Source organism: Halyomorpha halys, unplaced genomic scaffold (genome assembly GCF_000696795.3).
Source record: "Halyomorpha halys isolate HHAL.00 unplaced genomic scaffold, Hhal_1.1 Scaffold1553.1, whole genome shotgun sequence".
Classification (NCBI taxonomy): Eukaryota; Metazoa; Arthropoda; class Insecta; order Hemiptera; family Pentatomidae; genus Halyomorpha; species Halyomorpha halys.
Genome location: NW_027114393.1, coordinates 50,892 through 64,663, shown reverse-complemented (window position 1 = coordinate 64,663; position 13,772 = coordinate 50,892). Strand labels below are relative to the sequence as shown.

The 13,772-nt window shown below is 30.1% G+C and overlaps 1 protein-coding gene across 1 annotated transcript in view; it reads right to left on the bottom strand.

Moving 5' to 3' along the window:
* Window positions 1-13,466, bottom strand: part of LOC106690025 (ABC transporter G family member 23) — a 39,737-nt gene extending 26,271 nt beyond the window's left edge. The window contains exons 1-8 of the mRNA XM_014435277.2: window positions 13,225-13,466; window positions 12,808-12,940; window positions 10,812-10,966; window positions 9,987-10,094; window positions 9,809-9,902; window positions 7,818-7,964; window positions 4,212-4,336; window positions 3,911-4,118 (exon numbers count right to left, since the gene is read on the bottom strand). Coding sequence (XP_014290763.2) covers window positions 3,911-4,118; window positions 4,212-4,336; window positions 7,818-7,964; window positions 9,809-9,902; window positions 9,987-10,094; window positions 10,812-10,966; window positions 12,808-12,940; window positions 13,225-13,358 — 1,104 coding nt within the window. The 5' untranslated portion in view covers window positions 13,359-13,466. The remainder of the gene's footprint in view (window positions 1-3,910; window positions 4,119-4,211; window positions 4,337-7,817; window positions 7,965-9,808; window positions 9,903-9,986; window positions 10,095-10,811; window positions 10,967-12,807; window positions 12,941-13,224) is intronic.
* Between the last annotated feature and the right edge of the window lie 306 nt (window positions 13,467-13,772).

Here is a 13,772-nt window from a genome sequence, read left to right as displayed (position 1 = left end):
TTAAAATTTTCATATCTATTTAATATATAATCTTTTCATTTAACCTTTTCATCTTCAAAACTATTTTAGGTCTGAGAATAAGTTAAAACTATATTAAATACGTTTTATTTACTTTAAATAATTTTTAATCATTACATAATTGTTGCTCAACAGGTGTGGCCTAATTCTTTGCAAGTTAGATCCAGGCAATCAGGACACAGCTTTTAAAAGAGTGAAAATTAAATAAGTATTTTTTATAATTTAAGTAGTTAATGATGGAGGATAATGTACAGGCAACAAACTTAAATTCAAATATAAAAAATAGTGATCATTTTGATACTAAAACAATGTTGCAACAATTTATGATGGTGATGAAAGATATGGGACATAAGTTAACAAAACAAATGGACAAAGTGGGACAAGATGTTGCGAATCAAATTAAAACAATCAATATAGAGTTACGTGAATATACTCCAGTGCCGGTACATTTAAAATTATCTTACATATAGAGGTGGAGAATGTGCATATGCAGTTATTAAGAATGCATTAGTCCAACAAGATTAAAATCAACTCCTAGCTCTTCCTCATTTCCCATTCTTTCTATCCCCATTTCTAAAAACATAACATATTTTGAAAATTTTTTTTTTTTTTTTTGGGGGGGGGAGTTCTTGCAATCATTGTGTCACCTATGCATGAAAACAAAAAAAGGAAGTTATTGATAAGTATGAAAAAAGTGGGCAGCCAAGTGCAAGGGAATTAGCCAAAAAATTTAATTTATGTAGAACAGTAGGTTCATGCATCCTATAAAACCTAATGGAAATCTAATGATTGGCAGGAAAAATAGAAACACATGGTTTAGTCATGCTCAAATTTCAAACATACCGAGAGAATGTTGGGTTGGATTACATGATTAAAAATCTGAATATATGTCAATTCATACAAGTTTTATGGATAAAACTATTTTAAAAATAAACAAATATTAAGCTTAAACATTTCTTTTCATAGATATCTTACTCATTATCTTACTATTTTAAGGGTATGTGTATTTATATTTTTTTATTTAAAAAATGTCTACATCAACGACATCTCTTGTTAAAAGACAAAGATTATTCACTGTAACCAGCCCATATAAAAAGGCATCATTGTATATAATATATAATCAATTCAACAAAAAATCCATGTTTAAAAACCTGCAGTTTTTGTTCTTATAAATAAAATTCAAAAACATAGCTATTCAAAATGATAGAAACACAATTAAAGTTTTTTTTTAATAAGACTGGACATTAGACACAAGCTATGTTTTATACAAAACCCCTAATGAAGGGAACTCCTCACATTGTATGATTTTAAACCATTCTATATCCAAAAATATTTTTCCTGGTATTCGCTCCAATGTAATTCCCATTTAAAAAAAAAATAAGTCCATGGAATTAATGTAAAATTATTGACCATTAATGTAAATTGTGCTAACCATTAAGGATGGTAATAAATCACTTTAAATGGTATATGGAAAGCCAAAATATTCCTAATGTTTGGCAGAGTGGTTTTCGATGTGGTAAAGGGACATTAGATAATTTAGTCAAATTAGAAACCTATACTATTTAGCCTTGCAATAAACACAGTTTCTACAGAAATAAGATCTCTATTAAACTTTGTTAACCCATAATACATAACAAGACACTTGTAGTGAGAGGAGCAAGAATATCAGCTCCAATCCACCAGAGGGCAGCACCTTGAGAGCAACCCACTTTCCTTTATAAAAACATATTGTTATTTTTAAATATTAATACTTTTTGTACATACTACTTAGCAATGTCAATAAAATAATAAATAAACGATGCCAAAATAACACACGAAACTGCCTCAAGCAGATAAGATAAGACCATTTCTCGGTCACAGCCATATGCACTAGGCCTATAAATAAGGGCCTTAAAGAAGGCTTAATTGATTTCTATGTTTCCAGCATGAGATCTGATCAGACCCTCTGCCATGTAAAATCCGCTTCGGCCACATTCGTAACCACACTAAAGAATGACAAGATTAACCCTGCAAAGACTGATAACTTAGTCATGTCCTTTCAAAAAGGCAAGAAGTGCAACTACAAGGCAAAGTGTACCACAGAGGTTCGTTATGGATGGCAAGTGTTGGAAAATCTCTTACACCATCCTCTACCTTGGCTCGAAAATCTTACACAAACCTCTACCTTGGCGTGACTCTAGACAGGCATCTTACCTTCTCTAGTCATGTCAGGAAGAGGCTGAAGCTACCCCCGCAGAAGTTATATAGGCTCTACAACCTGCTTACCTTACAACAGATATCTTTAAGATTAAAATTAATAGGAATGAACAAACATTAAAGACATATCAAAAAGGTCAAGCTTTTGTCCAAAAGCCTGCTTTATTTGTAAAAAAACAGATCACACCAGGAATGCTAGTTACATAAAGAAAATAATTTTCTTACGAATTAATTTTAAGACGACTCAGGAGAAATGCACCCCCGGCTACACAAAAGCTCAACCAAGAAGACAACATAGGCAATGAAGACAATGAAGGCATCTTTGGTTAAGGAATTTGCCTTATGTGCAATCAAAAGAGATAAGTATCTGGTGAAGGAAGGAGCCAAAAAAAAAAAAAGTTAGAGGGGGTATTGATAAAATTAAAAAACAATCCTGACTTTCAGAATGTTTTGGTTTTGAAGTTACCTGATGATCCACTGTCTGTGACCAAGTTAATTGAAAAGGGGAATAAAGTCATCCTTTCCCAGGAAGGAAGCTCGAAAGAGAGTGATGAACACTTTGAAAACAAAGCTCCTGCGATGAAAGAAAAAGTGGCATCTGATCAATATCAAATGAAGGAAAAGCTAAGAGGCACCTAGACAAAAGAAAGAAAGAGAAACCTGCTGAAAAGTTACTAGAGCTAAAGGCCTTAAATGGTGACTCAGGACTTCATTTCAAAGATGAAGAAAAACTTGACCAAACAATGAAAAAACACTTTATTGAAGATTTCTACACCGAAGAAGATAAAGAACATCTTAGATTAAATGCAGAAGACCAGTTGGGGATGTTTGAACCTAGAACTCGATGAAGTGTTTGTGAAGCATTAAATGATTATAGGTATAATTGGATTGTGTGCAATAAAAAGCTAAAAAAAAATTATAAATAAAAATAAGCTAAGTAATAAATGAGAGGTAATAATAAAACATATTTTAGGAAGGACATTGTTGTAGAAAATAAGTTTTATTATTTGGTTTGTAAATAAAACAGTAGATGGCGAAACTATGACACTGTTGGGAACAAAGAAACAGCCCTGTTCCTGAATAAAGTCTTGTTAAGTATTGTTACTGAATGGAAAAGTGTTCTACTGAGTACAATAGAAGAAATTTAAAAAAATAGTAAAAAGGGGTAAAAAATATTGTTTTTTGGTCTAAAAAAAAAGTCTTTAAATAAATTTAAATTTATATACTTGTATCTTGCGACTGTTTTACAAAACCACGAATTTGTACAGTGGAAAAATGACCTCAGGCATTGAAGAGTCAAAAATTATTATAAATAAATACATATTATACATAGTATACATATTAAATTCAAGCAATAGGCAGCAAGGTCAGCTAGATAAATATAAAATAGTGATTGAGATATAATAATAAATAGTCTTTATGATTATTAGAATTGAAGGGTCAATCCAAAAAAACAAGTAAGTTAGAAGTTCTTTTTTTTTTTAAATATATAGTTTTTCTAATGTCTAAAATAATTCATCCACTCACATTTTAATGCTCAATGTGACTAAACTTGTATGTATTATAATAAAGAATACATTGAGAAAACTAAAATATGTCAGTTGTGTAGCCAATGGAAATGCTAATTTTCCAGCTTATTTAATCAATGCTCCAATTTTTTGTTCTAAAATCTTTAAAAAAAAAAAAAATAACTTACCGGGATGATATTTTTTTTCTCAAGGAGAGGCAAGTACCCACAAAATGCTGGAAAACAGGTGAGATTTGAAAAGTTCTGACAGTTCCCATGTTGTTGTAGTAATTCTTCATTGATTATTCCTAATTTTAAACCACGGGGTGATCGCCCCAATGAATATTGAAACATCAAACATGATGAAATTGGAATGAAGAATAATAAAAACCATCCTCTGAAATAAAAATATTATTATTGAAGTTTTTAATATAAATTTCTAGTGGAGTTATGTAAATATCAATAAAATTGATGCATTGAAATTACTTACAAAGAGCTATACTTTAAAAAATATGCATTTTTCAAAAAATATCCCATGAAACAATTGAATGAGAACAATTTGTTTTCAGGTAGAGGTAATTTTGGTTTCACTGATGGTTTCGGATCATTTTTTATCTATAATGAAAATAAAAAATAAAATAAGAAATACCTTTGAAACAATATTTGTTAAAGTTATAATTTTTCTTAGTTGTAGTAAAATTAAATTAATTTAAGGTTGACTACTGAGTCCAAAGTTAATTTAGCCTTAGGTGTTGTAATCTAATTTATCTTATTCAAGGAAATAATTACTCTGGGACAAAAAAGAAAAAAGGACTAACAGCTTACATAAGGGCTCAGAGCAATCTAATCCAAGTTTCTTTTTATTTCCAAGCTTACTTTATCCTAAGACTATTAGTATCAGAAACTCATTAATAGGTTATAATGAGACAAGCTCTGGATCAAGTTCTTATTCTGCAACTGCTCAAAGTTTTAAAGCTTTATACTGTTAGAAGGCAGATCTGCTATCATTTTTGAAAAAGAATATGAGTGCAAAATTCCAAGACATCATTGTCATCGTAAAAGTATTTAGAGACATAGGAATTGCACTACAGAGAGCAGTTTCTAATAAGATTCTATGAACAGCTTCAGTAATAAAAGTGATCATGAGAAAATATATATATATAGAGGTGAGAATGGATGCTTCTAAGAGTCAACGATACTTTGTAAAAGTTTTAAATCAAATGAGAATACCAGTGTACCTATGTGTATTCAATTGAATACATTGACTAAAAAAGTAATAAGAAATGATGCACATGCAAAATATAAATAACTTAGAACACTAAAACCTTTCTTCTCATGCAGTTTCATCTTTACTAGATTATCAATTATTTCAACAATATGGACCACGCCTTTGGAAAGTAGCTGGACTTTAGAGTTTTGGCCAGAATGGTTGAGTCACAAATTCTAGAACAAACTCCAGTTGTCATACTCGACCACAACTATAGGTGTGGAAGGCTGAGATTAAAGTTAGTTGACGGAGTGCTAGTTAATACAAAAAACCTGTTGCAAATGAACAATTGAAGATCAGTTGTGTAGGCTATAGCTTGATATCAGATTTTCATTAAGAAGACTCAGTCTCACTAGGTATTACAGTACAGAATTACTTTCATTATAATAATTATGTATAGCAACGCACAGAGAAGCCTATAAGCATAGGCTTCAAGCCATGCTGATACCAGCTAATCAACCCAGGGATGAATTAATCAATAAGCACATGCTTAGGGCATCCATTGACCACTGGGAGAGAATATATCATCCAAATATTGACTATATTCACATTAACTATTCAATTTAAGTTTCATCAACATCGAATGATTCTAAGAAATGTTGTCAAATCCTAATTGGCTCTTAGCTTAAAGATTTAAATAACAACCTTTCCGATAGTTTTCAACAGTTTCATTTATAAGTGCGACAAAATTTTGACGATACACAAATATCAAAAGTGAATTTAGCCAAGTTTAATTGCATTAAATTGTATTTTAAGATAATATTGCATAGGTATTTTCAAATTTAGAAGTACTGAAGAAACAAATAAAACACTGATTATAAAAAAATATATACTAAATTCTATAATATCTAAGAGATTCCAATCTAAACAATAAAAAAAACAAAAAAAAAAAAAAAACAAAGAAAAATAAATACATATTTTAAATTTCTACTTGTGTCAGATTTGATGGATACACATTTATTTATTTATTTTTTTCGAAAGGAGGAACCCATGGATTTCACTCTTCCTTGTTCTATTCTTTCAGGAGGATAAAGGGTATCTGGTAATAGACTTTGTTGACTTTGGCTTTCCTCTCTGTATCACAGACTCCACACAATTAAGCTTGTACCTGTTTGAAAATTTTCTGTTTTTCTTGCTATATTTACTTTTGTATTATATTTATTATTTATTTTTTTTAGTAATGCGATGATTTTCCATAAGGTGTTATTTTGATTTATGAAATTTTGTTTACTAAGTATAACAGAAATGGTTAAGACTTCAATTTTAGGGTTTCAAGCCCTGTTCCAGAACCATTAAATCATATTTGTGAGTTTTGGAATTTCACTGCTGACAATTGGTTCAGCAATACTATTGGCCATACATAAATTTATCATCAAAACATGGCATGGTGGAAATCTTAAGAAAAGAAAAATTTAAAAATGGCAAATTCCAAGAATTGAAAGATATCATAAAAGAAAAATAGAAAGTGTTCTCCAGTATTTTCCCTTTTATACAAAACCCGCTTTTGATTTCAAGTATGTTATATGGATTCAGACAGCAATTAATATAGAAACCTTAGAGAAAATAAACTGGAAAATCATTACATGATTATAATCACCATAAAATAGTGGATAACATTTACACTTATAAAAATCAAAAATTACTCAGTAGTAACTTACAAACAGCAACATGATGATCATAAACATTTATGCACCTATTACCAAGAAAATATTTTTTATATAAAAAGTAATGTTAGTTCCATTTGAGGTTTCTATTAAATCAGAACTGAGTAATGTCATAAATAATCTAAGAGAAAAATCCATACAAAGATTAAAAACTATTTTACATAATGAAAGCTAATAGTATTAGTTCATAGTACAAGTGCAGAAACTAGTGTGGTAATAATACTAATACTTATTTTTTTCATAATAGGGATGACTATTAGTGATATTACAGAAGTTAAATAATACTAAAGTACAAGTTACTGTTATACAAGTCTGTGTAATTGAATTAAGATAAATCTACAAGACTAATAATATTAGTTTGTACTTTATTATGAAACAGGGCCCAGTGTTACATTTGTAAAAAATTGAGTTAAATGAGCTATTTTGATTTTGTGATCAAAAAAAATTTTTTCATATTGGTATGTGAGTTTTATGGGGACTGTTTTGTAAATAAATTTTGTCAACATAATTCAGTTCTCATTTACTCACTATATTTTTTCAATTAATTGTGAAAAGTTTTCATGTATATCACGCATACAAGGTGAGTACCAGTGTAAATGTGAATGGATCGCTAACTGATGAATAAAAAATGAAAAAAAAAATTCATTTAAAACAAAATCAAAAGTAGTCTCTAATACAAGATATCAATTTTCTCCCAAATTGGTAGTTTGTAAGTGAGGCATGAGCTTACAGAATGTCAAATTTATGAGGGTTTATTATAATGGAAATAATATACATTAATTTTTAATTTGAATTTAACCATTATGCACTGTAGTAACATTATATATCCCAGTTGACCAAAATAAAAATGGGCTGAAAAAGTAGGGATCAGGATTTTTTTTACTCCAATTTCCTTTTAGCAGTTATCTACTGAGGTTGATTAATGACATTTAAAATTAGTAGGTTCCATTTTTGTGAAGTTAAAAGAAAATTCCAAATATTAAAATAGATGAGTTGGCTATGCTGGTTGGTATATATCATTTATATAATAATGAATTAATAATGATAACTCAATGATTTAATACTAAATTTAAAATGCTTGAATTGATCTTTTAAATCATTTTAAATAGTTTAAAACTATTTACTATATATTTTAATAGTTTTAAACTATTTACTATGTACTTACCGTATCAGCATTTTCATCAACTTTTTCTGATTCTTGGATAAAGCTTAGTTTGACAAATACATCTTCCAAAGTATTACAATCATAACGCTCTATAACAGACTGTGGTTCACCTTCTAAGACCAGAACTCCTCCCCTCATCATTCCAACCTAAAAAAGTATTAACTACTTAGAAAATCTGTTTTTCATTAAAAATAATATCTAGTATTATACGAGATATATATCTTCTGTAACTAGGCACCTGAATGCTATTTTAAGGACTACATTTGCAAGCTCTGTAAGAAAAAGAGTCACTTAGAATCAAATTGTAGAAACAAAAAAGGCATTGCACACAATTTTAAAAATCAAAAGCCAAATAATACTAATCTAGTTGAGGAAGATACTCAATACATTTTTCATATCACTAAATATGCAAATAAACTCCAGGAATTTTCTACTGAAGTAGAAGTAAATTCAATTGAAGTAAATTATGAAGAAGAAAATAAAGCTCGTTTAACTTTGATTAACACAGTGATTAATATAGAGCCAAACTGGGATCAGTGTTCTGTTTCTTTGCTGGTGTATGGAAAGCGACCTCTAAACATCCTTGGGCAGACCCACGTCCAGGTAAAGTATGGCTCATATGTGGGAATACTTCCTCTTGTATTAAACGAAGAAGATGGACCTAATCTCTTAGGAAGAAACTGATTCAAAACCTTAGGCATATCCATTAAGGGAATAAAAATTGTTCAGCTAGAGCCTAGTAACTATTATTTGGATATTTAAAAAAATTTCCAACTCTCACCCTTAAAACTTTAGAAGAGCATAGCAGCTCACCAATTCATATTGAAGACAAGGAAGGGGCATTACCAAAATTTTGTAAAGCTAGACGAGTTCCCTATTCATTTAAAAATTCTGCAATTTCAGCTATACAATGAGTGGTGAATCAGAAGATGCTACGAGCTGTCGACCAGTTGGACTGGGCTACTCCTGCTCACTTTGTCCTGAAGCAGAATGGCAAAGTAAGGGTTGTCGGTAACAACAAAAATACGGTTAATCCTGCTACTAAGATTTTTGGTGTCACTTCAGTAGAATTCTTGGGTTATAGAATATACAAAATTGGAGTACAACCTCTGAAGAAGAAGATATAAGCAATATCTGGCCTACCCCCACCAAGAAGCAAGGATGAACTTCAAGTATTTTTGGGTGGAATAAACTTCTATGCCAAATTTATTCCTGAGCACTCTGAAATTGGTGAACCTTTACATACAATCTCAGACAAAAATAAGTCATGGATGTGGTCTGAAACACACCAGCAAGTTTTTGAACTTTTAAAACAAAAATTAATAGAAGTTCCAATATTAACACATTTGGATGACAGAAAACCAATTATTGTTAGCACAGATGCTTCTCCTTATGGAGTTGGAGGAATTCTGGCTCACCTAGAGAGCAAGGGCAAGAGCACCCATTAACTTACTGCTCACGTACGTTAACCAAGACTCAGAGAAATTATTCTCAGCTTGATCAAGAAGCTTTGGAACTCATTCATGCCGTTAAAACATATTATCAATACCTATTGGTTCGTAAATTCCTACTTTACAAGGATCATAAACCACTTTTGGGAATTTTTAATCCACATAAGAGGATGCCTGGATGTTGTCTCCATGAAGTACAAATGCTATCGTCGGTTGGAAGAAATGAAATTTCAATTCACAAAAATTGCCTGCTCTGGGGTAATCGAGTTATCGTCCCACAAGCCTAAGACACGACATATTAAAATTTCTTCATGGAATCAACCCGGAATCGTGGCTACTAAAGCTTTGGCCTGATCTCACATTTGGTGGCCTGGCATATGTAACCAAATTGAAGTCCTCATGAACTCATGTGACTCATGTCAAGAAATTAGAAACAACCCACCTAGAGTAACATATTTATTGATCAATGTAACACATTTATTAACCAACTATATAGATTGATGCCAAATAATTATATTCAATACCCAATAATAATGTTACCTTATTACTCTGTCTTGCTTCTTCAATGTAATGTGTTGTCAAGATTATGGTTTTTTTTTCAACTGTTGATAATTCCAACAAAAATCGCCAGATACTGTAAAAAAAAATTTTTTTCTAATATTTTATTTACAATATTTATTATTCATTTATATCAAAGAATTCTGTTAAATTAAATTACTTGTGACTTAAAATGGGATCAATTCCAACTGTTGGCTCATCTAATATCAGCAACTCCGGATTGTGAAGAAGAGCAAGACATAGTGATACTCTTCTTTTTTGTCCACCACTAAAAATAAAATACTTTCATATTTTTATTATATCAGTTAGTTTTATAAACTTAAACAATATTTATTGTAAAATCGTCGACTGACCGTAATATAATATAAATATAAATATAAAAAAGGAAGATAAAAGTATATAAGAAAAGTAATATAAAAAAGGAAGATGGTCTGGGTGCTGTAAAAAAAAAATTATACTTTTCTCTGTGCATCTTATTTTTATATCTCTTCTCTTACTTTGTTTTAGTTTGTATCTTTTTTAGTCCTTCAATGTGGGACGAAATGTTGGCTTACATTAAATAGGTTCATTAAATAGAATATGGTCCGGGTGCGGTCAAATAAAACTCAAATAGTAAATGGGTGTATTATTTTTATCTAAGCCCTCAAGATACAAACACTAGTAACAACAATACCTTGGCTCAAATAAAAATAGTACACCCATTTACTATTTGAGTTTTATTTGACTGCACCCTGAACATATTCCATTTATTGATACACACGGTCAATCAGCAATTTTCCAATACATAGTTTCATTGTTATTGGAGTTGTTTTTGTTTTTTTTACCACACCTGTACCATCTTCCTTTTAAATAATATTTATAGATAAATTATTTCATTGAAACTAAATTTTTAAATGTGTTTTTTTTTTTTATCATAATTTATATTTTATCATTATATCACATTTAATCAAGCATTAATTAATTGTAGTCATAGAATTAAAATTACCTTAAATCCACTATTTTTTTATGTTCTGCTTGAATGTCAAGAAAGGAAAACAATATTTTTTTTCTTTCTTCAAGTTCATCACCTCTTTTATTATAAATCCAACCATAGTAATTTAATGTTTCCTTTACTGTGATTTCTTCGACCAAAGCAGTGTTCTTAATATACAGAAATAAAAATATATTAAATTCATGAGGTATGATTAGATTAAGGAGTGATTTTAAATTAGTTTAAAAATATATGTAATGTCTTCTAATAATTGCATTTATTCATAATAAAGCCATTATTCATGTAATCTTGAAAGCATTGTAAATTAAGTTTATCTCAGGTAAAATAAATTCAGGTTCTAATTTAAACAATATTTACATTAGTTTCTTTACATTCAAGGAAAGTTTCCCAACATTTTAGAAGCTTTTGGTTATAAAATGTCATGAAACATAACAAAATTAGGAGAGAGGTAATCATGAAGCATCATCATGGGAAACAATTAATCCTTTCAGGTTCAGGAGGGTGAGATTTTTAATAAGCTGATTTCAGGTGCATACACCATTCAGTCTAATGAAATCTTTAATATTTTATAAATTATTCTGAATAGAATATTATGGATAATAAATAGTTAGGTAATCAGTTGATATTTTTTATTTCTTTATTGTATTCTCAGAAGCTGGTCAGTTAAATGTTTCACACAGTAAAACAAAACATAGTTAAAGACCATTTAAAGATTTTAGAGAATAACACATAACATAGTCTATAAAACACTTAATATTGCTTTTTAATCATGAAGAGACGGCTTTAGAAAAATTTTGAGTTTCTTTCTAACTCAATTCAGTGCTTCAACCCACTTTCAAGTTCTGTATACCCACTCCATCATTCAGGATTTATTGATTCACTTATGAGCATATCTTACAAATCATTAGACTGTCTTAAATCTTAAACATCCTTGCAACTTCCTCAGTCTATCAAAATTTCATCAGATTTATTTTAAGAATATCACACTGACTGAACAACTAATGAATTTCATTGTCATGGGGTCTTCTTGGTATATAATTAAAGTAAATGCCACCAAATATTTCTTCACAAATTTTTCTTTTGAAAACTAATAGTAACTATCATCTTTATTTCCCAATCCATTTATGGCCCACTAAGCTGGAAATCAAGCCAAGTGTGGCCTATTCTCACTCCCGACTTTGACTAACTGAAAATAAAGAAATGGTAACTTAAATATGCATTATAAATCAGTTTTATTGTGCATTTAGTTGTTAAAATCTTTCAGCCAAAACCAACACATTAGGAAAGATAATTAACAAAATAATTCTAGCAATAAATCATCACAAAAATATGTGTTGCTGGACCCTTCTGGAGTCCATCCAGATGCTATGATCAGTTAAAACCACTGATTTACTGCTTATCAATGCCTTTAAGCCACAAAAAGGATTTTATTGTTCTTGGAATCCTATATAGAAATTATTCAATTTGTCATAATTAATTCCTCCCATAGCCCAAAATATAATTTAGTAGCTTTCAGGATTGTTATCTTTATTATGTGACTTGATATAGGTTTTCTGAGCAGCCTTCATAATTAGAATGGACAATCTTTCAAATATATGGTACCTAATCCTGATTATCATCATGGAGCTAATGTTTCCTCAGCTACCATATATTTTGTTTTATGCTCATAAACTTCAAGACTTCTTGCAGGTCTGACCAATACCAAAAATGCTTGAGTAACATCAGCAATAGAATGAGAGAACAAGTATACTTTCATGATGAACAGTTTTTTCAATAACTGTTGATGAATGTATGATAAATAAAATCTCTAAATTTATTCAATTTCTGTTGAACACTGTCCTTAATTATAGTTTTGGTGTCAATGGCTCAAAATTTTAATAATTACAGTATCATTCACTCTATCAAAATTTAATAGAACAATAAAAATAGCACAATAAACAAAAATTAATTGAAAGCATAATATGTAAATAAAAGGAAAAAATGACTATACTTGAGGCATATATCCGATATTAGATCTATCTTTAACCATCACTTTTATTTCTCCATTAGCAAGACGACCTCGGCTTAAGACACCCTTAAGAAGCGTTGTTTTACCACAACCACTTGGTCCGAGTAGAGCGTAACTGCATATGAAAATGGGAAACAGCACAAATATTATTATAAAAATAAAGAACCTAATAATAGGTTTCATTATACTGAATTCTATGACTAATTTATTTAAGTTTATATGAATTAGAGTGCTACCAATGAGTAGTTTCTTTACATGTACTAGTATCACTCCATTTTGATCTAAGTAAATTTGGTGACTTAAAGTGTTTTTATGTAAATAAAGTTGTAAATAGCAATAAATAAATAAAAAAAGGTTATTCAAAGAATTCTCTATATCAACTTTCAAAAATCTACTAACATAGAACCCCTCTGGACTGTCATGTTGACGCCCTTCAATACAACTGTTCTTGTATAGGAGAAACCTGTGAAACTGCTGAAGTAGCTCTTGTAGGCATCCCGGATTTCAACGATGTTGTCTGGAACATTGTTCATATTATATTCCAATTTTGAAATCTAGCTTTAAGACTCCAGAACTTTCAATCAGGGTATTGGTTCAGATCCTTCCACAAAACCTGTAGGAAAAAAAAAGTATGTTATTACATACTCATTTTAGTAAATGAGCTGTGGGTGATGAATCTAGGAAAAAAAGGAAAGTCGTCCGAAACTGAAATTTCATATTTACGGCGGGTTGATGTGATAACATTTTTGATAAAATCGATCGATTGGAAGTGGCACATTATAAAATCGATTCCTCTTCTGACAGTGCTTCAAATAACGAGTTTTTGTTATTTTTATTATTCTATAGGCAACAGACCAAGGAGGCCTAAATCCTCGCGCGATGTATTATCCAATATTAGGATGTAATATTCCAAGTATTAGGAAATTAAATACATCACACGTTTCTTG